The sequence below is a fragment of the Nipponia nippon genome, unplaced genomic scaffold, assembly GCF_047370975.1.
Source record: "Nipponia nippon isolate SJK-2023a ecotype South Korea unplaced genomic scaffold, ASM4737097v1 scaffold_9, whole genome shotgun sequence".
In the NCBI taxonomy this organism is placed as follows: Eukaryota; Metazoa; Chordata; class Aves; order Pelecaniformes; family Threskiornithidae; genus Nipponia; species Nipponia nippon.
Window position 1 is genome coordinate 37777799 of NW_028262413.1, and position 23344 is coordinate 37801142.

The 23344-nt window shown below is 41.5% G+C and overlaps 1 protein-coding gene across 2 annotated transcripts; it reads right to left on the bottom strand.

The window, feature by feature from the left end:
• Positions 1-2358: 2358 nt before the first annotated feature.
• Positions 2359-20061, bottom strand: SLC30A4 (solute carrier family 30 member 4). 2 transcript variants are annotated; one of them, XM_087743733.1, is made up of 8 exons: positions 19136-20061; positions 14091-14237; positions 8573-8726; positions 8097-8310; positions 7690-7795; positions 5252-5386; positions 4406-4564; positions 2359-2869 (listed from the first exon to the last, which is right to left on the bottom strand). In XM_087743733.1, the coding sequence occupies exons 1-7, from the start codon at positions 19524-19526 to the stop codon at positions 4410-4412; spliced, it is 1302 nt and encodes a 433-aa protein (XP_087599859.1). In that variant the 5' UTR covers positions 19527-20061; the 3' UTR covers positions 2359-2869; positions 4406-4409. The 2 variants fall into 2 exon arrangements, with proteins under 2 accessions (XP_087599859.1, XP_009468546.2); XM_009470271.2 differs by having other exon boundaries at positions 2359-4564.
• Positions 20062-23344: the final 3283 nt, after the last annotated feature.

The following is a 23344-nucleotide window of genomic DNA, read 5'->3' on the forward strand; positions in this document are numbered from 1 at the left end:
GCTTGAAAGGGGATTAAGGGTGGGGAAGGTGGAGGAAACTTGTTTTATTTGTTTTAAGGTAGAAAGAGAGTCTAGAGGCTTTCAGATTAGGTCTTCCTTGTGAGTTAGCAACATGGTGGCTAGAAGATTTGTTTTTCATCTAGAGATCAAAGAGAAAATGGACTTTGGGCACGCATGTATTTGAATAGAACAGGCCTTACAAGTCGTTTGTGGGTGTTTCACACCCAGTGCTGCATGAGAAGCTCCTAGTGACCATGTAAGCAGCAGCTGCCCAGGGTGCAAGCTGGACATTGTTAGTGAAGCTGTGGAGAGGGTAGAGCATTGCAAGAAAACAGAGTGAGAGAAGCAGAGAGCAGTGGCATAATGCAACGTGCCGATGGAACATGATGTTTTGAGCTAGGGGTGCTAACTCCTGGAACAACTGAATGTGCTTGGAGCAACCAGCAAGAAAAAAGATCTTGGCAATGCCATTTTGGATCGATAGAGGGAAATGAGCCGGGTATTTACAGTGGATTGTCCCCTCCCCTTGAGATCTCAAGGGAACTTCTTCTCTGAAAAGGGACTAGCTTATTGGAGTCTAGGAAGCTACTGCAGTACATATCGTGTTTAATTACCCAACGGCCTATCTTCATTTATCATACTCTCTTAGTATCTGTGGAGAGAAATAATACCTAACAGCCCTGCTCTATGTAGCATCAAGGCAGCATCCTCATGAGATTCTGCCAAAATACCTGAACAACAGACTTACTACTCATTAGTTGGTGGGTGTCTTTTGGGTTTCTTGGTTTTATGTCAGAAAGTTACTTCTAAATGCCAGCTGGCTGCTTTTCTTAGTCATTCTGCCAAGTGGGCGTGATTCTGCAAGAAATAGCAGAAATGGGCAGTAGTAAAATAATCGAAGACCAGATTCAGGTATGATATTTTAAATGGTAATTCTGCTGGTGTAGAAAGAAATGCTGCTGGTATTGAAAGGACTAAATGTCAACACAATTTAAAAAACAAAACAAACAAAAAACCTCACAAAATTAAGCAAGGAAAACATTTTGAAATAAAATAGGTTTCTGTTAATTTTCTTCTTAGGATAAGAAGGTTTCAGAATAGAAGAGTGGGATGCAAGGGTTTGCATTCTGCTTGATATAAAAATGCTTTATTGACTCATATGAGTAGGCTGTCATCAAAGCTGTATCCATGCTTCAGAAAAGGATGGTTGACTATCACAGATTAAGAAAGGAAAAAATCTCTTCCCAACGTAGACTGTTAAGAGCTGGCAGAATTTTCACAGGATTTCAGCTGTTCAGTCAGCAAGAATATTGCAGCACAGCTCTGGAAAGCAAGGACACTATTTGTGGGAACTTGCTCAAATCTTGTGAGTCTCTTGGTGAGAGAGAAATCCCGACAAGTAAATGCATTTTAATTTCAAGCAGAGGATTTTGTAGAAGGAAAAGAGCAGTGTAAGAGTGTGTAAATGAAATAATCTGGATGTGCTGGAGAGCTGCTTGGAAAGACGTTAGACTCAATTCTTATTTATATGAAGGCCCCTTTCCTCTAAGCTGGTAGTGAAAATGACCTTGCAATGTCTATAAAAACAACTTGTCGTCTTTTATAGGCACTTGTACTTCCTGAGTACTGTTATTGTGTATTAGGTCATAAATTCCTGGTAGTTTATTCGCAAACCAGTGTTATTTTCTGAATATTTCTCTATCCTTGTAAGTAAGCATACTAACTATTTCTACTTGGTTATTTTTACAGTTCTGTTGTGCTCATTTATTCCATCACTAGGAGTATTATAAGTGATAATATGCATATTCCTTTTGATGTTGATTAATAGCAGATTCAGAAGAATACTGGATTCTTACATTAAACATACCAGTGCCAGACAACCTGTGCCCTGAATAATTTATAAAGAATAAGAAAAGGATTAGAGGTAGACCACACAGATATAAATCTCCATGTGAGCTTAGTTAGAGCTTAAAACAGGGCACGTACACTTCAGGATCTCACTGAGATAGATGCATTCATTCTTTTATTCTTGATTCTCATTTCATCTTCTGTCGCTTTTTCTCTGAACTCCTTCCAATCTATAGGCTTTGATAACAAAGGCCCCTCAAGGGTGAAGGTAGGGTTTCAAGAATGTTTTGCCAGTTGTTTTATGGTTGCTCCTTCACCATGCTTTGTCAGCTTATATTTTCTAAAGTGCAATTACTGCACGGGAAATAACAAGACTTAAATTGTTCCGACTCAAGAGGGAGACATAATTCATTCTATATATAGCATCCCCAAACTGAGCTAAGGTTGAGTGTTCAGACACTTCAAAAAACAGCTGCTGTAAGAATCCAAAATGATGACAAGAGACAGCAATACAAATAAATATTTTATAAGACAACAATGTGAAGTTTAATCATTGATTTAATAAAACCCACAATAAAGCAACACATTTCTTTTATTCTTCAATTAGACAAATGTGTAGTAAATTATTACAATAAAAAAAACTCCAAATACGTCTACTGTACTTCAACTTCTAATTACAGCAACTGTAAATTCCAATTTAATTAAAACCTATTTGAGTATTAGTAGGTGCAAAATACCTGTTGTTTATTTGTGGTACTGTTTCCCAGTAAGTTTGTAAAGATGGGATGCACATTTTTCATGAACTGTGATATGGCTTAATTAATGATAGTGTTTGTATTGAAGCATTAACTTCCCCAGTACAGTGCTACTTTGCCTCTGAGCTGTATGTGCTCCCATGCTGTACTCACGTGTTCCCATTTCTTGCCAGAACAGATACAAACATAATCCAGTGTTATGTGCACTTTGTCCAAATTAATACTGTGCTGTCAGTTTTCACCTCTCAAAATTCATCGCGTGACCCCTACCTCAAAAAAAGGGGAGAAAAGAAGCCAAGATTGTTACCACCAATTGCAGGTATAAATCAGCCTGAAGAATATGTGAAACCCTAGCAAGTTTCAGAACAGACAATAGCTTAAGTATTCACAGCTGAATATCACAATATCTATTACTGGGCAAAAATTTTCCTTTCTGATCCACATACAGAACTACTTTTGACATCAGTGGAAGTTCTGCAGAACCGTGAGACTAAGCAATTCAGTTTTGTGGACTTTGAGGATGAATAGTCTTTTCAAATTGCCTCATCCCTCTGTAAATAAGAAAAGGCCTTTCTACCTCTGTAGGTTGTTAGGATTTTGTTGTCCAACACAATATTAGGATATTGTTGTCCAACGCAATTACATTACTGAGCTTTCTTGGATTTTGCTTTATTCATAAAGTTCAGTAGTGAGGGACTGCTGTTGCAGTGGCCTTCCTGTCAGGATACTGCCATACTCTGCTCAAAGCAAAGATGAAAAGGTCAGAGATCTGTTGCTGAGGGAATAGCACATATCTAAAACTTCTGCTCCCCACTTTCCTGTTAGAAGACGCAAGTATTTTGCATGTTTATAGATTGCGTTTGAGAGTATCTCCATGTCAAGCATAGTTTCTATCATTTGATTTTTCTTTTAAAACAAAACAATAATGGAAAAATGATCAATTACAGGACATTTATTAATTATAATTAGAATGCATGCTAATCAACTGGCCTTTTAATGTGAATCAAATGTTGGTTTAGACATTCAGGATTATTAATAATAAATTCATCTTACAAATCAAAACTTCGTAAAATAAATAACCTGTTTCTAATGTATAAACCCTATTCTAAAATACATTAAAGATAACTGATCACTTAGAACACTTTGGGTCCAGTGTTGGGTCTCTAGTTAAATACCAGAAGTCTGGGCAAGGATCTTCTTGTCTGGATCTCCGAAGGCCCAGATTAAAGCTAACTTTCTGGTCTGGGTACAGTAAATTCTGTATTTTGCAGTGTCTCCAAAGAGACAGTTTCCAAAAGAATTCAACTAGCACTGTGTACATTATAGTTTAAGATATTGTATGAAAATTACTATTGCAAAAATAGTGTATAATGAATTCAGGGCTCATGAGATATTATGGAACCCTGGCATGATCAGCATTAGAGACTTTAATTGAAATACTGAATACTTGATGCTCCATTTGGAGCGCAGGTATTTTGTGGTACATAGTTCCTAAAGGACAATATTGGACTGTAATTTGTGAGGTATCTGCAGAGCCACATTGCAGTTTGTAAACAATAATCCGAAAACAGCTTTGTCCCAAAATCATAATAAATTGAATAATCCAGTACAAGGGAGAGAGTGAAATACATGTTCTGTAGGGCAACCACTGCACTTTTTGCAGCACCAGTTCTCCCCGCTGCATGTTACATGGTACAAATCCACATATCAATGGTTTCTATTTGATCATTTTCACTTTGCATTTATTGCTCTCAGTCTTTGACTACAAGATAAAGAATAAGGCAGCAGTTCCCAAAACATACGAAATTAGGCACTGGAACTCTGACAACTTGCGCAGGTTTTGCTCATTTCCTGTTTGTAGCTCTGAAGCTGGACAGAGCACTTGTACATCCCAAACGTGTTCAGCAGCAGTTGTCGGGCCTTGGACTGAACTTCCTCCCATTTAGATGAACTACCAGGAACTAAAAGACCAAGAAAATAATTAATAGAATTCACTCCTCAAGAAACCTGAACAATCCAGCTGTTCTTAAAGTTTCCACAGTGTTATCACCTAGAATAATCTTTGTTCACACTCATGTATTAATTTAATATTGTTCTGTGGTCACTGTGTACTCTCTATATATTATTTTACAACTTTAGGTCTATACCCTCTAACTAGACACATCTTCATAAAATTGTGTGTGTTAGATAACACTCCCCACCCCCCAAAAAAATGAGCTTTCTTACTAAGAATTAATATTCATAGTACTGATAGATGTCTAAATCAACATGTTTTGGCAAAACACATTTATTTTTCATATGTCAGATTGTTCCACATTAGAACTTCACCCTGTCTTTCCCTGGACAAAATAAGGGAATTTCTGAGAAGAAATCCTTTTTCTTTTTTGTATTTTTTTAATCCCTACCCAAAGAATCTGTACTGGATATTTCAGTATGAATATATTTTCTTTGCACAATTTTCATTTCATTTCATTTCATGTCTTTCTGGGCCAATGCATTCTATACCTTGCTGTACAAAACCATAGTTAGTAGATTATTTTTTCCCAGAATGATATTGCGTAGTTCAACTTAAATAACAATAGGAAGAGAGAGTGGGGTTTTTTCCTACACTTAGATTTAATTTAGAATTATGCTATACAGCAGCTTACCTAGTTGCAAGTGGACTATGGCAGTTGTTTTGCCTGCAGTGAGAGACCAAACATTTAAATCTTCTATAGAATAAACATCTTCAATTTTCATCAAGTCTTCCTTAATGCGATCCACATTTAAATGCCTTGGAACTCCTGTGATACCAAACATGAGATAAAATTAATTCTGTCTTCTGCAAACTCTCAGTGGCCTTTAAAATGTCATGACAGATCTCAATGTCAAAAGAGTTTATAATTTGTGCTGTTGGAAGTGATGAGTAACTTCCAAGTTATCAACAGAGAAGAATATGCAAACTGGCATATTAAGTCCAGTATGGGTACAGAAGTTGTACAGGAATTGCAGTGTTGTCTCAAATGTAATTTGTCCTGTCCAGAATCGGCTCTCTGGCAATAGCCAGCATTAGATCCTTTGGAGCAATGTCCTTGTGCAGCCAACTTTACTGCAGCTTCTAACCCCTAGTAACTGCTTAGACCAGACTCTAAGGTCGGAATCTAAAAAAAAAAAAAAAATGCTAGGGCCTGCCTCCTACTGTCTCCTGAAACGTCTCTCTTCAGGTAACTGGTATCATTTCCAAACGCCCCTGGTAATCAATCTGCAGTGGTTAACACGTATGACTTTTGTCTTATAGCATGGCACCTTGGCAAACCAGTGATTGCACTGATCAAGTCCTTCTGGACATAGTATTTTCAGCAGCTATAGCACCTCTATAGCTTCCCTATTCCACCCTTTAGCTGTACAAAGGGCAGAATCAAAATTTTAGATGATCAACATGGGCTCAAAAACTAGTACAAAAATACTGAACAAACTCCGTTTCTGAATAGTTCTGTTTCTATCATAGCTTTTTACTGCTTATCTTCCAGTTTTATGAAGTTTGATTAGATATACTATGAGGAGTTCAGCCACTTGCTTCTCAAATTTCTTCAGAATTTTTGGATGACTCCTCTCTGAACCTGATGCCTGTCTTTTAAATTGTTAGTTCCAGTACCATCTCTTTTGAAAGTTCAGTGTCTCGGGTTGTCTCGTATTAGACAAAATTTTCCTTCTAGTGAAGACTAACAGAAAATTATTTAGCTGATAAATAAGTAGCTAACTGCCTGGTTATTATTTCTACAGCTTGCTTTTTCCCAGGAAATATGGACTTAAATTTTGGTATCTCACATCATGCTGTTGATAGACTTCCATGCTGCTTTATAAATCTATATTAAAAGCTAGAATATCATTTATTGTATTAGATAATAATTTAAGTTTTTAATTTAGCATTCCTAGTATAACAATGAAACTTAAGTTAAAATGAATACTGAAAGCTGATACAACTCCAAGGACCCTGATGTTGTAGCAGTAGTCTCCAATATAAATGCAAGTCCATTCTCTGGAGACCCTGAATTTGAGCTGGAAAAAATTCCCTAGAATACATAAAGCCCACCTATCATCACTTCTAATAGCATCATTAATGTGGAGATTTTTATGACAACTGGGATACCTAGGCAAACAGCTACAACTCAAACATCTGGAATCTGATACACAATTAGTTTGTCTTATCTGTTTTCTTCAGCTAAATCTTAGCTATTGCCTCGGAGCTAATTGAGGTTTCTTAAGCAAATTTTACCATTTTTGCCTTCTTGGTGAACTTCCATTTTGTTGGATTTTTTTTCCCTCCTAAGTGACAGCAAAAGCACTTGACATTGAAGATTTTGAGGTCCTTGATTTAACCTCGTAACATAATAAAAGTTAAGTCAATAATAGCTCACGAGACAGCTAGGAAGGTGCAGCTAAAATCTAGGATTTTTCTCCCATCCTTAACATTTTCACTTTCATAAGGTAAAAGTACTAGATCAAGCAGTAAGAGTTGGCATGTTAGTTATAATAATGCAAAGAATGTTGCTGGCATCTTTCCCTCTAAGTCACCACATGAGATAAGATTCTTCAGCTTTTGTTCAGCTTTTTCTTTCTTTTTTTTTCTTCTTCCTTTTTACACCACTCTTTACTTGTATCTTCCCCTATGGTAACAGTAGAAGCACGCAAGTAATACAACAGCACTTGGGGAAAAGGGGAAGACAGGACAGGCATGAACCACCTCTCCAGCCATTTGGCCTAAGCTTGCTTCCTCCTTTTACATGCATTCACATTCGCTTTAACTTTACAATAATTAAAGTGAAAGTGTAGAACTGAGTCTGGGTAAATGTTCACTTAGTTTAGCTGACAGCCACTGCAGACACCCAAGAAAGTTCTGTACATTTCACTGCAGAGGACAAAGACACCTAAAGACTGCTGCAACTTAGATGAGCCATCAAGAACCAACAGACTAAAGCAGCAGCAGGATAAACAGGTCTCCAGACACAATCCACTTTGTTAGAGACGGTGATCATGATGTCAAAAAAGTGCCAGCGCTCACTGGTATTTGACACGTCAAGTACTGCAGACTGTGCACAGGTCTTACCTTCCAGAATAATAACTCCTGTGTCACACAGAATTCGAACTGTTGTCAAAACCACCAGTATGGAGAATACATATGTACATATAGGATCAGCAATCTTGTACTCTGGCTGCAAGGGAGGTTCCAAAGTGTTAAAGCATGTATGAAAATGAGCTCACTTACAAAAATGTGTCTCAGAAAATGCAGTTACTTCTAGCTCCAACTTTCATTAATATTTCTTTTTGTTTGAATAGGTACAAAATATATAATAGAGATAGTCTTTGCTTATTTTGCATGAATATACAAAGCTTATAATAGAATATCACACAGTATTTTTTAATAACTTACAAAAACAAGTCCCTTTTTAATTTAATCACCGGAGTTGAAATTAAAAAAATTCCACCCTGCCTCAAAGAGTAGCCATTCCTTACCTTAAAGCGTATGATATATGCAGCTACGAGCACACCAATACTTTGTACCAGGTCCCCAAGGGCATGTACAAATGCTGCTCTCACGGCAAGGCTGCTGTGTCCATGGCTGCTGCTGTGGGCTGTGTTAGGAGAGTTCGACTGAGGTACGTGAGAGTGAGGGTGGGAATGGGAGTGGGAGTGAAGGTGGCCAGATTGATTCAGCAAAAAACCCATTCTGAAAGTGAAAGAAGAAAAACACTCCAAGAAACAGGCTTTAGGGTTTGGTGGGTGGGGGGTTTTGTTGCTTTTTTCTTTTTCTTTCCTTTTAAACCAAAGAATTGAAAAAATAATACTCAGTATCATTTCTTGTCTTATTAATGAAAATGAAGAGGTCTAGCAAAATTACATCCCATGAGAAAGTTACAGGCCATGAATGAATTAGCAGCTTATTCAGAAATACATTTATGAATGTTAATGGAGAGAAAGGGAGATCTTACATTAAGTTAACTGCAACACCAACGGCTGCTGTAATCAGCATGATATCGCCATTTATTTCATAGTCCATATGGATAGTTCTTTGAACAGCTTCATACAAGAGGAATGCCATAAGGATATAGACCAGCAATACACTAATGATGGCTGACAATACTTCTGCAAACAGAAAGGAAACAACATTACAAAAGTGAGTCGCAGATCTATTTCTATTTCCAAATTAGAATGCGGACAGAGCCTTAACTATTTTAACTGTTTTATGTGTATTATAACACTAATGCACAACTAACGAGTTGCGCGGTAAATAAAACTCGTAAAATAGGATTAGCAAATGGAGTTTGTTCTAATCAACTCCTTCATGTTTCCCTGTCAGTACATCCCCAAATTACGTTTTCTCTGAAAACTTCTGCATGGGCGATGACTGTGACTTCTTCAGACAACCCAAAAGTTTCGCCTGAGAAACCGCAAAGGCCCTGTCGAGGGGAGAGGAAGATAGGCGGTCTCAAACATCACTAGCCCACCTACAAATAAGAGAAAGCTTGACTTCAGCTGTCCCCAGTATTAAGCTGGATTTAGAAATGACTTTTATAGACCCTTTTGTATTTAGGATGAAGAGAAAATTACAAGAAGATTAAGAAACTGAACAGTACAAACTTGTCAGACATATTACTCCTAAGCTTCTTGTACATATGCATTATTTATTACAGATTTCAGCTATGAAGGATTACTTAATATAAGTTTCTGTATTGGTGTAATACGCTGCTTTAACATTATCTAATGTTTACCAAATACTCGTATTTCACAAAAGTGAGAGTGTTATGACCAACACTTTGGTGTAGGAATTTTATCTAATCAGTAGGGACTTTCAATAGGGCACATACGTCTAAATAAAGAGAAAATTAGAAAGTTAATAAAAACTCTTAATATTTCATTTTCCTGCATCTTCCACTACCATTTACACCTATGGAAAGTGGTTACAGCTCTCTACAAGGCTCCTGCTGTTCTGATGTGAGGTAAATCGGCCTGAATATTTTATGGGTCTGGACCTTAGTGCTGTCTGCCTCAGTACCCAAGTCATGAAATTGGGCTGGTAATAGCATACATTAACCTGAGAAGGATGAGTCCACACTACAGTTTTAAGGTCCTACTATAAAGAATATAGGTACTTCCAAATGGGTCACTACATTCCTTTTAACATAAACATACTTCTACCCTCTAGTTTCATATTCTGAAAATGATTGCCCTGTCGCAGCTGAAACTTAAAAAAAAAAAAAAAAAAAAAGGCAAGATACCCAACAGAGAGAACACTGGCCCAGTTAAGAACGTCTCAGTTATAAGCAACTTAATACAGGGCTTTACAAAAAGCACTGGGAAAGCCTTAATGCTGGCTCCACTGTATTGCATGTAAATCTGCAGCCATGCCTGAGTAATCTGTAATCATTATGCATAATGCTCATTACTGTCACCTGCCAGATGGATCACTGGGATCTTAGCCTTCCTGTGTGAATTGAAAGATCAGAGTTGGAATTAATTTACTTGGAACTGTAATGGTTGTTCTTCCCCCTTGTTCCACACATACTGCCCTGATTTATTCCCCAGTAAGGGCAAGATTTTGCTCTTGGCTGTATCATAGCTCTAAGAATACTGATCTGAGAATTGCCTCGCTTCTCCCTCTGCTTTGAATCTGTCAGTGTATTGTACAACTTTGGTTACTGCAGAAGGTGTCATTTCTAACACAGAACTGTTAATTTTATTTATTGAATACTACAGTAAAAAACATGCAACTATATAAGCATTTTAATATCACCAAAATCACTTGATCCATCCACTGAATTTTTAACGTTACGGGAGAAGAAACTCACACCAACGCCTTCAGCTGTTCAGTAGCGTGTCAATGCCTGGATGAGTACCAGCATTACCAGGCAGTAACAAGGCTCTGAAAGGCAACTGTCACAATCTCAGATGATTTCAGAGCAACATGAAAAATCCTGGAAATACCCATGCAAGTGATAGTGTTCTGTACAAAGCAGGCAGACTATTCAGGGCAACAGCCTTAAAAAAAAATAATACATTGCTTAGAAGGTTTTCCAGAATGCTTTTTAAAAAATTTGTGAAGCCTTAGCACATTAGCATTTACCAGAGAAATAACATATTGTGGTTTCCATGCTTTCTGCAACGGAAACCAGTGTTTTCCTTGCAGTTTCTTTCACGGAGTCATTGTCATGTCAGCATTGTAGATTTGTGCTGAGATCTTTCACTTCTTCTGAAATGAACTAAGCACTGTCTCAGTGGACTGACTGATTCTGTCATTACTAACATTGTCTCTGCAGCAATGGAAAAATGCCAGGTTCCATATCTATGCTTAAATCTGCTCAGTGTCTTGCTGAGAAGGAGGTATCTCCACTTGGTGGTGAAACGGAACTATTTTTGGCTTCAAGAATATAATCCTTTTTAGACATGACTGCAATTTCTCTTATTTTGTCTTCACTTTTCTAACCCATTCCTGAATCTGTCAGCTTCCTTTTCACCACTGAAAATGGAATAAAAGTGAAGATGGAGCATACATATTATGTATTCAAAAAGAATTCAAATAAATGAAAACTAGTGCTAATTTCCTTCTGGAATTTGACTAAACAACTAATACGTCTGTTGTCTTTACAATGCAATGTTTATGGGAACAAGATTGAAAATTCATCATTCTGCAAACAAAAGTGATAATGAGCACCAGAAACACTGTTCGGTAGAATGTTTTCATGCTTACTGTACATATAGATTATCTTAAAACTTAATGCAAAGCAGGTCAGCGATGAGATAGTTCTTGCACATATTCCCAGCTTTAAACAAATGCTCCGCATTTTTTCTGTGACAGATGCTCAATCTGTACCCTATTTTTAACATTCTGTCATGTTTTAACATCTCTCTCATGAAATTCAAGCTATTGTTGAGCTCATATTAATTGCTGACAAGCTTCTTACATACAGGTTATTTGGAAAAATGTGTTACAGCGAGGATATACCCTAGAAGCAGCTGTGCTCCATTGCCAGCATTCACTGATGTGTGAAACTGGGCCCTCAGGCCACAGCGCTCAGATTGGGTGCCTAAAATCAGGCAAATAAATTTCGCAAATGGGACTTTAACAAACTTTGTATAGTAATTTTGAACCATCCCATCTTCTGTACTTGCAGAGCCTAGGTCAAGGTTTGGGGGTCTCTTGGAGGGCCTTTACCCACTTCCCCTTCCTCATTGCAGCCACAGAAACCCTTCCCCTGACCCCCAGGCTGTAGTCGTCCTCCTCCTACAGAGAGAGCTGCGCTGCTGCTACTCGCGCGGAATGGCTGCAGTACAAAGGCACCCCTGCAAAATGTGTAGTCCTGCTCAAAGCAGGGTCGGTCAGCTACAGCAGGTTGCCCAGGGCTGCATCCAGTTGGGTTTTGAGTGTTTCCAACTGTGGAGACTTCGCAACCTGTTCTAGCGTTTGACCACCTACTGGCACTGGGCAACAGAAAAGGAGGAGTAATTGCTGCAGAACTGAGAAGCTGTTCCCTGTAGCTTCTCCCAGGCAGAAGATGGTGCCCAGGGAGAAGATGGTGGGCAATATGGACTAATTCTATGGGCCAGTTGTGGCCCATGGACCACCAGTGGATCAGTCTGGCCAGTATTTTTCTTGGCACTAAAACAGAAAAAAAAAAAAAGGTACAGAAAGTGACGTGGCAGGAATCCTCAGGGATTTGTGTTTGTGAAGTGCTATGGAGCCCTCAAATTAATTAATTGAAAAGTCTGCAAAATTTACAGAACTGAGTAAGATTTTAATGGTTAAATAAGTTTCTTTTCTTTTTCTTAAGATTAACTCCTGTTTTAAGCTAGGCCATGGCATGATCAATGTATGTACTTCTTAGTTTTAGAAAAGTTACCAAGACACATAAACTACTCAAATTATTTTTAAGTAGGGTTAAAGTATGTATAAATGCTAGCAAACATCCTTCTGGAGAGTATGAGCAAATGTCAGGGGCATACCTGCAAGGTCAGGTTTCAGTATTAGGGGAGCTCCTATTGCAAAATTAAAACTTCTTGAAAGAAAAGTTTGTAATGGGAAATGCTGGCATTGTTAATGCTTTCTTGCTAAAGCCCCAAAGATCTTTGCTAGCATACAGAGTTATGCATTCATGCATTAGTGACTAACTGATGACAAATGACTAGGAGTGATGGAGTTGTTGAATTCTACTGCTGTTCTAACAGCCAAAATAAGAATTGCAAATAATGACTACACAAGACTCTGAAGTTCCTTGAAAAATATATGCTATAGAATGTATAGAGCAGAGGTAGTAAACTGTGACACTAGAAATTATCTATTTCATGAAAAATAAAGGTTGAAGCTTTTGGTAAAATATCTACAAGACCTGCAGCTATATATTATTAATTATTATATCCAGTTAGCAGTCATGTGAAAACACCCTTTATCATCATTACATTTCCAAACATGAAGTAATGAATCCTGAAAATACCCTTCTGAGGTTTAGTACATAATTCTGTTTATGCTTCTTTTTACAGACACCTAAAACAGGCAGAGGTTAAGTAACTTATTTTATGGGAAACCATGGGACATTTTGACCTCTGCTTTGCGTGATTTGGGGAGTGCAAGAGGAATACTGATTTACACGGCTTCTGGCAGGGCAGAGCTCTCTGATAATATGCTCTACAGAAGTCTTTAGTTCTGGATTAAGATGTCATTTTTCACATTGAATAGGACCTTTTTCTAGTGTCATAATTCTACTGAAGTCAATGGGACTTTGTACATCCTGGGCACGGACAATAGTCTGTGATGAACAACAACTGACCAACACATACAGCTCCTGCACCAACAAGCTCCTCAGTGTGTCACACAAGCAGTAATAGTGGTACAGCAGTGAGTGACCGAAGAACGTGTCCGTCTCTTGCTCAACGGCCTCAATTCCAAAGCACAAAGGTGCACAGGCGCCTGACCTAATGCAACAGCCCAGTAAGTATGGATGGGCTGCGAAACACAGCTGCATATCCACCCTTCTTCTTGCTGGGGACAGCTTCCCTCCTCTGAACCCTTGTTAAACTTTTTAGGCCATGGTTCATTTGTAGGAAGTCATATTTACAATGTCACCATGTATCCAATTCCCCAAGCTTCCTCTTTAAGATGGAATATGAATTAACCATTCAGAATTTAACTCTGAATCTGCTAAGTCCTGCTAAGTCTCCTAGGGGAGACTCATCCTGCTCCCAGTGAATGAAACTCTGCCATCAAACTTCACTTTTGGCTGAGGTTTAAAATTTTTAAAATTGTTTTTTTATTATCCATTCCCTTGTGGCAATACGATCTATGTAATAGATCCACAATGGCCAGTGAAAGAACGTTAGAGTCATGGTGTTAAACGTAAAGCAACTTTCAGGTTTGTTGCTACTTTCTTTCTAGTTACCTATTCTTCTAGAATTAGGTGATCTTTACAGTTGTTGCTTAAAATACTCTGTTAATAGCAAAAGCTGGTATCTACATACCTAAGCGATGAAATCCAAAAGTGAACCTCTTTGTGGGAGATTTTGCAGACAGCCAGAGAGCAAGCAGGGTCAAAATGATACCGCTAAGGTCAGTTAACATATGAAGTGCATCTGTCATAATTGCTAGACTGTTAGCAACATATCCACCTGAAAAAAAAGTTGGAAAAGTCAGGACGTATGACATTAATGATTCTAGATAATATCCTCTTGGCACAGCTCAGTTATTGATTTTCAGAACAGTGCATTAAGTGCATGAGAGCCCTTCTTATAATCACTAAACAGGGGGGGTTTGCCATTACAATCAAAATGCCATGCTATAATTTAAAGCTACCATAGTTACAAGCGCAGTGAAGTGCGCTTTCTATTAAGAGTAACATAGAAAGGATTCACTGCTGTTATTCTCACAGAGACTACTTGCATCATAGAGTTTGCAAGATCAGGCCCAAAATAGTTTTGTCTCTTTTCTCTATATATTATTGCATATATGTTTAATCAGCTGATCCTTTCATTAAACTACGTCTGTTAAACATTTTGACATTACAGAACAGGGACAGAAATCTAATGACTCAATGGCAGGGAAATTTACCCTGCCCCTTTTTTATTTTTATTACATTATCTTCTAACCTTCATTACTCCCTGTCCTGGGAGCGGTGTATAAGTTCTGCCAATATATATTGCAGACAATTACTTTCACTTGCACAGTTTTTCTTTGTTATTTATTACCATAATTTTTTTCTCGGAATTATGAGCTGCATTGAGACAAATAACCTCAGATCAAAGGTTAATATCTTTGTTCCAATTCAATTGCTAACGCCACTATTAGATGGGTGAGAGATTTAAACAATGCGCCTCTCTCTTAAGCATCCCTTATCTAAAGGGGAATCAAGGACAGGCTGAGCTATCTTACATATGCATGAAGGTAAGCCCATTTTCTCAGAAAAGATCACATCTTTAGTGTCAGCTCACCTCTCATTTAGTTTCTCTTTTTACCTTGAGATTGTCATTCAGCCTCTAAATTCTACTGAGCAAAGCATGCAGCTGGTGTGCCATGTGGCAGGCCTGAGGCTCCAACTAACGTTTCCAGTAAAGGTATCTTCGTATACAATCAAAACTGTCTTAGTGAAGAGGCTGACCATGAGGAAATAGCAAAGGGGAATTCACAACTGACTGATTGCTTTCAAGACTAGTCATAAAGCCTCTGGCTGTGGGTGTTAGTATGTACACACCTGCGGACAGAGCTGCACTCTCCTCCCAGCCAAACACAAGCAGCATGGCTGATGATACTGCCGTATTGCTTGTACTGTGGGTAACTACCAAACACCCCACATTTCAACCAGTTCCTTTCCTCCATCCCCCCTTCTTCAGTTGTTCGTAAGTTCCTAAGTCAAATTCTTCTGAGGCTGAAATTTTCCAAAGGCCATCACAGCTCAAAAATAATGAGTTTTTAAGATTTAGCAATGCAGCAGCTTTTTGAGTAAAATGAGTTATGCCTTTCCTTTCTGAGTTACTTTGTGTTCTCACATAATTTTAAAAAATATGACTTAGAAATGCGCAACTCAGCCTCTTTTATAGTCATCACAGAAGAAACAACGATTTATATCTACGGACATTCAATTCAGTAATTTACATGTGTGATCATTTAAAGTATGTATGTTAATTCTTGTGTAATAATTTTGAGAATCACTTCAGTCCAAGATGAGTCAATTCTATTTCAGCTCGTCTCTCGCTTTTAAAGACTTTAAAAATAAAATTATAAAGAAGGAATTCAGGTATTGAAGCTAACCGTAGTGCAGCATGTGGATTAAGAAAACATAATTGAGATTTATGAAATTCTGAAATCAAAGGTGCTCTGTTTCCAAATGTATCGGTTCATTGCTTGGTTAAAGCTACTGCTTAAGGGCTGTTTAAACACGATTGGCAACTTGGAAAAAAAGACATCTATAACCTTTACAAATAGACAGCTTGATGGCTCACCACTATTTTCAGTGACCCGTGAAGGACAGCAGTCCTCCTCATGGACGATCAATTAGAAATCTCTAAACATAGCTGAAAACGTCATAAGCCTGTCAGAAAAGCTAACTAGGACTTGCAATATGTTTTTTGTTTCTTGATGCAAAATGGTTCCCACAAAGTGTAAGTTGTTATCTGACTTTTGCAATGACTGTTCATCAAATTAAGCAACACTGAGGTGGGCTGGGGTAATGAGCTTTCCTTCATCTTGACATCGGTAACAGACAGCAGAAAGATTTTTACTGAACAATTTAATTGTCTGATAGGGTCTTCTGCCTTTTTCTCAGAAACTCAAATCTGTCAAAGATCATGGAAAGAAGTCAGTTAAATGTCCTATACGATCAAACAAAGTTTCCCAAATACCTGAGCTACAGATCAATTCAAAAAGTTCCAAAATTTGAAACCAACCAGACAGAACACAACACAGGGCTGGAGGGAAATAAATGGAACAGGTAGGGCACTGACCCAGGGCTTGAGGGCTCCGTCTTTAACTACTCGTTCTGCTGCCGAAGACTTGCCCTATGACAAGTCATTCAGGTCAAGAACCACAAAAGTACAGAGACACCCAAGCCCTCTACTTACTCTCTGTGGAAGCTGGATGCCTGAATATTTTATGGGTCTGGCCCTTAGCGCTGTCTGCCTCGGTGCCCAAATAATGAAACAGGGCTGGTAATAGCACACATAAACCCAAGGAGGATGAGCCCACACTACAGCACTAATGCTTTGTACAGACAAATCCGCCACCCTGAGCTCAGCTTGCAGGAGTCCTGGCTGTAAGGGAGAAACAACAGATGATGTGACAGTGATGAGAGTATTTTTACTCTCAACACCTATTATTTCTATAGCTCTCCCTGCACTAGCTGTGGAGAGGTCTACAATAGCGTGAATTGGATCCAAAGCCCCCAACAGATACACTCTTAGTGACTTGAGCATGAAGCTGCCAACAGCTCAGACATATTATTCAGTAAGGGGGCCTTCAGATGAACTAAATTCAGCATATATCAGAACTCTGATATGAATACAATAAAAAAAAAATCACTCTCATGTTAAAGGATGTCTAGGTCTGAGATATAACACTATGTCGCTTATCAAATTTACCTCAGTTCATGCTGAACCAAAATCGCAGCCAGAGAAAAAAAAACGGAGCCAGGGGGCAAATGGAGGCATTCAACCAGACCCCTGCAACAGGTTTGATGCAAAGTGTCTTAACCGTGATGAGCCAACGTATTGTGGCAGCGCTATTAATGACCAACCACACACTGAGAGACGTTGAGGGACAAAACCACTTTTTTCCATTAACCCACGTTCCTAGAATAAGGCCCCAAATAAAACTGGTGCAGATACAGTCAGTACTCTGGTCTCTCTCTGAGAAACGGACCATTTCTCCTAGGGATTTTTTTCTATGTACGTGGGACAAACTGTATTATTTATACTCAAGCAATGATTTTGCTCCCTATCCATCTTGTAGAAGTTTCTGTCTTACAGATACAATTCACAGCTGTCCTAGGACAAGCGATCCAAGAGCATGAGCTCACTTCACACAAGCACACATCAGATCTTCAGTTGTTGCTGACCAAATTTGCGCAGGTGAGGAGGAAGATGTAGGTCCCATGTTACCATACCTGAGGCATCTCTGTTCTTTACTTCCAGAAAGCTTCTGTGACTTCATTTTTTTTTTTCTGGTGAATTATGGCCAATAATTCATCCGATTAGCTCTGATTTAGACTTGTATGTTAAAATGAAAGCAATTTAAAAGCAACTAATTGTAATAGCTGCTAGAGAGACCTGGCTCAACGTACACATCAGTGTCCTGGCACTGCGTAACGCTCCCCACTACTTCAGACCAGGGGAAAGTGGATGAGGGAGTTTAAGCATTCTTCAGGAGGCTGAGTAGCACCACGCAGACACTTGCCCCGAACGGCATGGACGTATCCCAAAGACAGATGGTAACAGGACACTGATATTAAATTGATAAGTGAACAGAGATTAAAAGATAAATACTATGCTTTGCAAAAATTATTAGATAATGGCAGAGGCATAACACTTAATAGTTTATCTATGCATCCAAGGGACCTTCAAATTTAATTTTATTTCAAGCCTATGCCACTATAGCCTATTAAATAAAGCACTGACATTTTGTAGAGACAGCTGTGTAATGCACAGGGTCTCTTCAACCTGAACAGCAAATGATAGCATGCCTCTATGAGGGAGTAATCAAAGCTGAACTTGGGCACCAGATCCATTCTTCTAACCAAAAACAATCAGATGCTTATGTAGGAACAAACTTCCAGGTAAAAACCCACCGTCCTTACTTCTGCCAAGTACTAACAAACAAAAAGCACAAAGAATTTAATCAAACTACTTCGTATTCTTAAGTGTTGTAATGGGAAGCGGCAAAGTACCTATTATTTTGCACATGCTAGTCCAGAGCACAGTAGGACATCAGGAAGCCGTCAAGAGAGTGGCTTCTTCGCTGGGTTGTTACTGATAGCTCAGGATTTGTCTTTTCAGTTGTAAGTAACAGAGCGTATTGCTGTATCTGGTGAACAGGGACAAATACCCCCCAAGACTAGTTTTGTTATTATTATGGTAAATGTCACGCTTAAAAACTGTATTTCCCTCTTCTTCTCTTGTTGCAAACACAGTGAGATCTTATGGCAGTAATTAAAAAATACTGAGGATAAAATTATCCATCCTATTATATTTATGTATGCAACAAAATGCAATTTCTCCCTTGCTAAAAACACCTTACAAACTTACAAAACAGGAGAAATAAAAAGCCATTAGACATACCAAAAAAGTGTGTATTTTATGCCATTTGGGGGGACTGATGAGATTCGGGTAAGGGAAGCTGCAAATTCCTCTTTCTTTCTTGCATGGAAAATACAGGTGGACTGTGCTCCTTCTCACTCTCTGAACTTGCAGCTAATCTCTCTGATCTCTCTAAATGACAAACGGTTTCTCTTAGCAAATATTTACAGCCACGGCCGGAGCGCCCGGGCCGGGGAGACGGCAAAAAGCTGCCCCCCACTCACCTATGAGCTCCCCCGTCATGAAGAGGAGGTAGAGGAGGGCAGCGAGCGTCAGCCGCTTCTTCACCCTCCTCTGCTTGGAGCGCTCCCGCCGGCTGCTGCAGCCGCTGCAGGGGTCCGGCCGCCCGGCCCGGCCGCCGCGCAGGGCCACGTCCCGCTCCAGCAGGGAGTCGTCGTCGGCGGGCAGGCCCAGCGGCACCCCGTTCACCGGCGGCTCCGCGGCCGCCTCCGAGGCGTCGTCCGACACCACCACGCGGAGCTTGTTGAACCGGGGGAAGTCCTCGTCTCCCGCCTCGTCCGAGAAGTCAAAGGCACTGGAGTCGTTCAGGAACAAGGGGTCCTCGCTCCTCCGCAGCAGGGACTTGATGCTCGCCCAGAGGCCGGGCCCAGCCATAGCGGCGGCGCCCGGGGACCCCGCCGGCCGCGGCCGAACCGTAGCTCCCCCCTCGCAGGCGGCGCCCGTCCGCTCGCCGTCCCGTCAGGGCATGTCCCCTACATCGCCCCGCCGGGCCCTGCGCAGGCCGGCCGGAACGCAGCGCGGGGCTCAGCCGCGGAGCGCCCCGGCGCCACCGATCCGCACCGCCGCCCCCCGGCGCTCGCAGCGCCCCCGCCGCCGCTCCCGGCACCGAGCCGTGAGGTGCCGCGGGCGCCGTCACCGCGCAGCCCCGCGCCTGCCTTCCCGCCGCGCTCAGCCCCCGCTGACGGGCGCAGGGCCGCCTCGCCGCCGGCGCAGGGGGAGCGCCGCCGTGCGCGTCACATCCATCAGCGCCGCGCTCCGGGCACCGCCGCGCCTCAGCCCGAATCCCTGCGCGCTCCCGCGCCCGGCGCTGCCCCTGGGCCGGGCCCGCGGAGGGCGGCGGCAGCGGGCGCGGCGGGGCCGGGCCGGCGGACGGGAGCCGGCCTCCCCTGCGCGCCCGCGGACGGCCGCGGCCCCCGCCGCCACTGCGCCTGCGCCGGGCGGCCGCGGGTTCGAGTCCCGCTCCCGCCGCCTGGCCCCCCCCCCGCTCCCGCCGCCTCGCCCCCCCGCTCCCGCCGCCTCGGCCCCCCGCTCCCGCCGCCTCGGCCCCCCCGCTCCCGCCGTCTGGCCGCGCCCGCACTGACCGCGGCGGCGGCGCGGCCCGGCGCGGAGCTCGCAGGGCGGCGGGGTCGCCCGGCGCGGTGGCGCTCGGCGGCGCCCGGCCTTGCGGCAGCCGCGCTTGCCTCGCGGTAGCCCGACGGGCCGTCCCCGTCCCCACACGCGTTCGTGTTCGGCGGATAAACGGCGTGCCGGGTAGAGGCTTCTACCCGTGAAAGCCGTAAAACCCAAATATGATCTGTTGATGCTGATCAAATGTGATCAAGCAGCTGTTTGCATGTACATTGGAAGCCTGAACTGCGTAGTTCCATGCTCTGGCTTCAAATTTTAAGAAGTCACAAGTTTTCTATCATGTAGCTTTTTTTCCTTTCTTTCCCTGCCAAAGGCGCAGTTCTTCACACCGTTTCCAGGAGCTCCCGTCAGGGCAGTGTCGCGCTGTAGGGAATCACGAGCGCCTTTCTGAACATTCCTTAAAGGATGTAGGGAGAAACAAACCTCAGTGGCCCTGCTGTCGTAGAATTCCTGTCATAACCATGCCCTAACTTAAAAGTCATTAGATTTTTGCCTTTATTAATTCTGTTGAGAGGTTGTTCCCCCTCCTCGCTGGTCTGATGACTAGAAACGTTCTTCTAATTTCCAGCCTTGTTACTGCATCAGTCAGTTTCCTAAATCATAAACATTTCTGGAAAATCACACCCGCCTGAGGGAAAGTACACATCCTGGGGTTTGACCTGGTCGAAGGAAGTTACCAAGTAAAGACCAGGGAGTTGTGCAGAACTGCTAGATTTTGGAGAGAGGCACTCCCTTTCTGGCCGAGGGCTGATAGCAGATTCTGGCAGGCATTGGGGCGGCGCCGCAGGGCGCGGAGCGAGCCCCTTCTGGGAACAGGCCCTGCAGGAGGGGAGTCCTGAGTGGTAAACTGGCCTTGGGTGGAGATTGCTTATTGTTGTTCTCCGTAATGATGTCCAAAAATAAACAGGATTATGCTTTGTCTGAGCTCCCTTGACACTTTACAATGCGGCCGTTGTCCTGAGCATGTAATCTGAAGTTATTCTTCCTCAGGTGGCTAAAGAGGTGCTGTCCCCGGCCCTTCCACCCACCTTGTAATTCCCCCAGCAGGATTATCAGCACAGTTGTTTTGGGGCCAATGAACTGGGTCCCTGAAATGGGCCAGAATCAAAAAATACATATTGGAGGGGGCTGGAATATATTTGTATGTGTAACTGAGACTGCTGCTGTGATCACAACTTGCATAGACATCCATATGACAACTGAGGGGGCAGCGAACAGTGTGGGAGTCGGAATGAGCAGTCAAGGCTGGGAACCCGTTAAGCCAGCCTTGCTGCCTAGGGAAGCGCTCCCAGCTGTGTTCCAGTTCAGCCGCTCGTATGGTTTTGTTCTCCTCTGGGTGATTTCACTCACTTTGTGTTTCACCGCTTGTACCAGCACAAGTGAGCCAGGGCACACAGGCATGAAGGACGGGCCAGGTAGGAGCCGCTAAAACAACTGCTTGTAAAACTCTGTCTTAAAATGTTGGGCTTTGCATTGGGGGATTGAAGAATAGGCTCATGCTCTGTTCTGCTGCTCCTCCTACAGGGACAGACTTCTAGCACTGAGGAGGGGTAGTAGCTGGGTCGACTTAACAGCCTAAACCAGTGCACCAAGGCTTGCTGGTTTGCTTTTTACCAGATTTTCTGAAGTTTTGTCAAGTCAAGAACCAAGTCACACGTTGTCAAGATGAACCTCTGTTGAACACAGCCTTTTGCAACAGCCTGTTACACTCCACTTCTTTATTATGACAGCCAAGGCCGTACTCCCTTTGTAGTCTTGTTTACTTACTGGCATTTGTCTTGCCAGTAGTTTGAAATTTAACAGCTTTCCAGTGTATGAGCCTGCAATCTTGCTGGGAGGGCAAGACCTCAGCAAGAAAGCTAGAAAGCTGCATACAAACTTTGGACAAGCATCTGGAGAGAGTAAGTGTGTGTTGAATTTCTGTAGTATTAGGAGGAGCAGACAAGTGCAGGAAAACAACAGAGGACTGTAGGAGACCAGGAGAGAAAGAAAGGAAGCACGAGAGGATATTAAACACAGATTCAGGAACGTTGTTGCCCATGGATGGGTAGAAGAGCCATCAGCTAAAGAGTCTAGGTTCTTCATAGTCTCCTTTGGGTAGCTCTGTTGCTGTGTAGGGACTATAAATCCAATTCAGCTAATTATAAAGAGGTGTCCTCAGCATGATTTTCTTTCTGATTAATTAAAGCTGATTCATTGTATGGCTCTGTGGGTTATGGAGCTTGTTGTTGTGTAGTATCTTATTTTTAGATAGCAATGGTACTGTTAGTACTGATTTTGCACAACTCCTTGAAATTAAATATTTAGACCAGCAGGTAACTGTGCTTTTTGTTAGTTTAACCAAATGTTTATGTTCCTTATTATAGGGTTCACTTAACTTCCTTTTCAAACATCTTTTTCTCTTACAAAAAAACCTTACCTAATACTTCACAGAATAATGAACTTGGTAATGCACTTGGGAAATAGTTACTGTGAAACAGAGAACATTTTGTAGAGGAAAAGGAACAAGAGGGGCTTTCTATCAGTCCCCTTTTTTGGAGCATTTGGGTTGATAAATATTTTAACTTATCTAGAAAAACAAGTACCAATTTTATATTCCAATCCTTAGTCTATTTCTGCAAGACGTGGGAGGGCCTGGAACAGGCAAAGCAGGAGCACAAATCCGAAACTCCTACATCTCAAGTGAGACTATTTCAGAGTGATTATCTCACTTGTTCGTACTAGAAATTCCATCTGGAAGCTGAGAAGTCTTTCCCAGTGAAACTTGCAAAAGAAGTTTCTTTTTTTCCCACTGAAAGAAACTTTAAGTAAAATTGGTAACCAGTTGTAACTGAGATTTTGATTCGAGTCTGTTGAAGTTAATGGACAAGTTCCTGCTGTTGCAATCTGGCTTCAGACCAGGCCTTTGATGCTTCTTTTTTAAAGCAAAGGCAGAAAAAGAAAGAAAAACAGGTAAGTTTTTAATCTGATGACAGAATAGTGACATAATTGCAATCAACAGTTAATTAGAATATACATATGAAGAAAAATATAAATGAAGTTGCAACAATCTTGTTGTTAAAAAT

Bases quoted from the DNA above. Each gene is read 5' to 3' on its own strand.
- SLC30A4 (XM_087743733.1), bottom strand. From the start codon at position 19,526: ATGGCTGGGCCCGGCCTCTGGGCGAGCATCAAGTCCCTGCTGCGGAGG. The intron at 7,796-8,096 runs GTAAGGAATGGC...CCTCCCTTGCAG, and splicing joins CATATATCATACGCTTTAAG to CCAGAGTACAAGATTGCTGA. The intron at 4,565-5,251 runs GTAAGCTGCTGT...TTGGTCTTTTAG, and splicing joins CATAGTCCACTTGCAACTAG to TTCCTGGTAGTTCATCTAAA.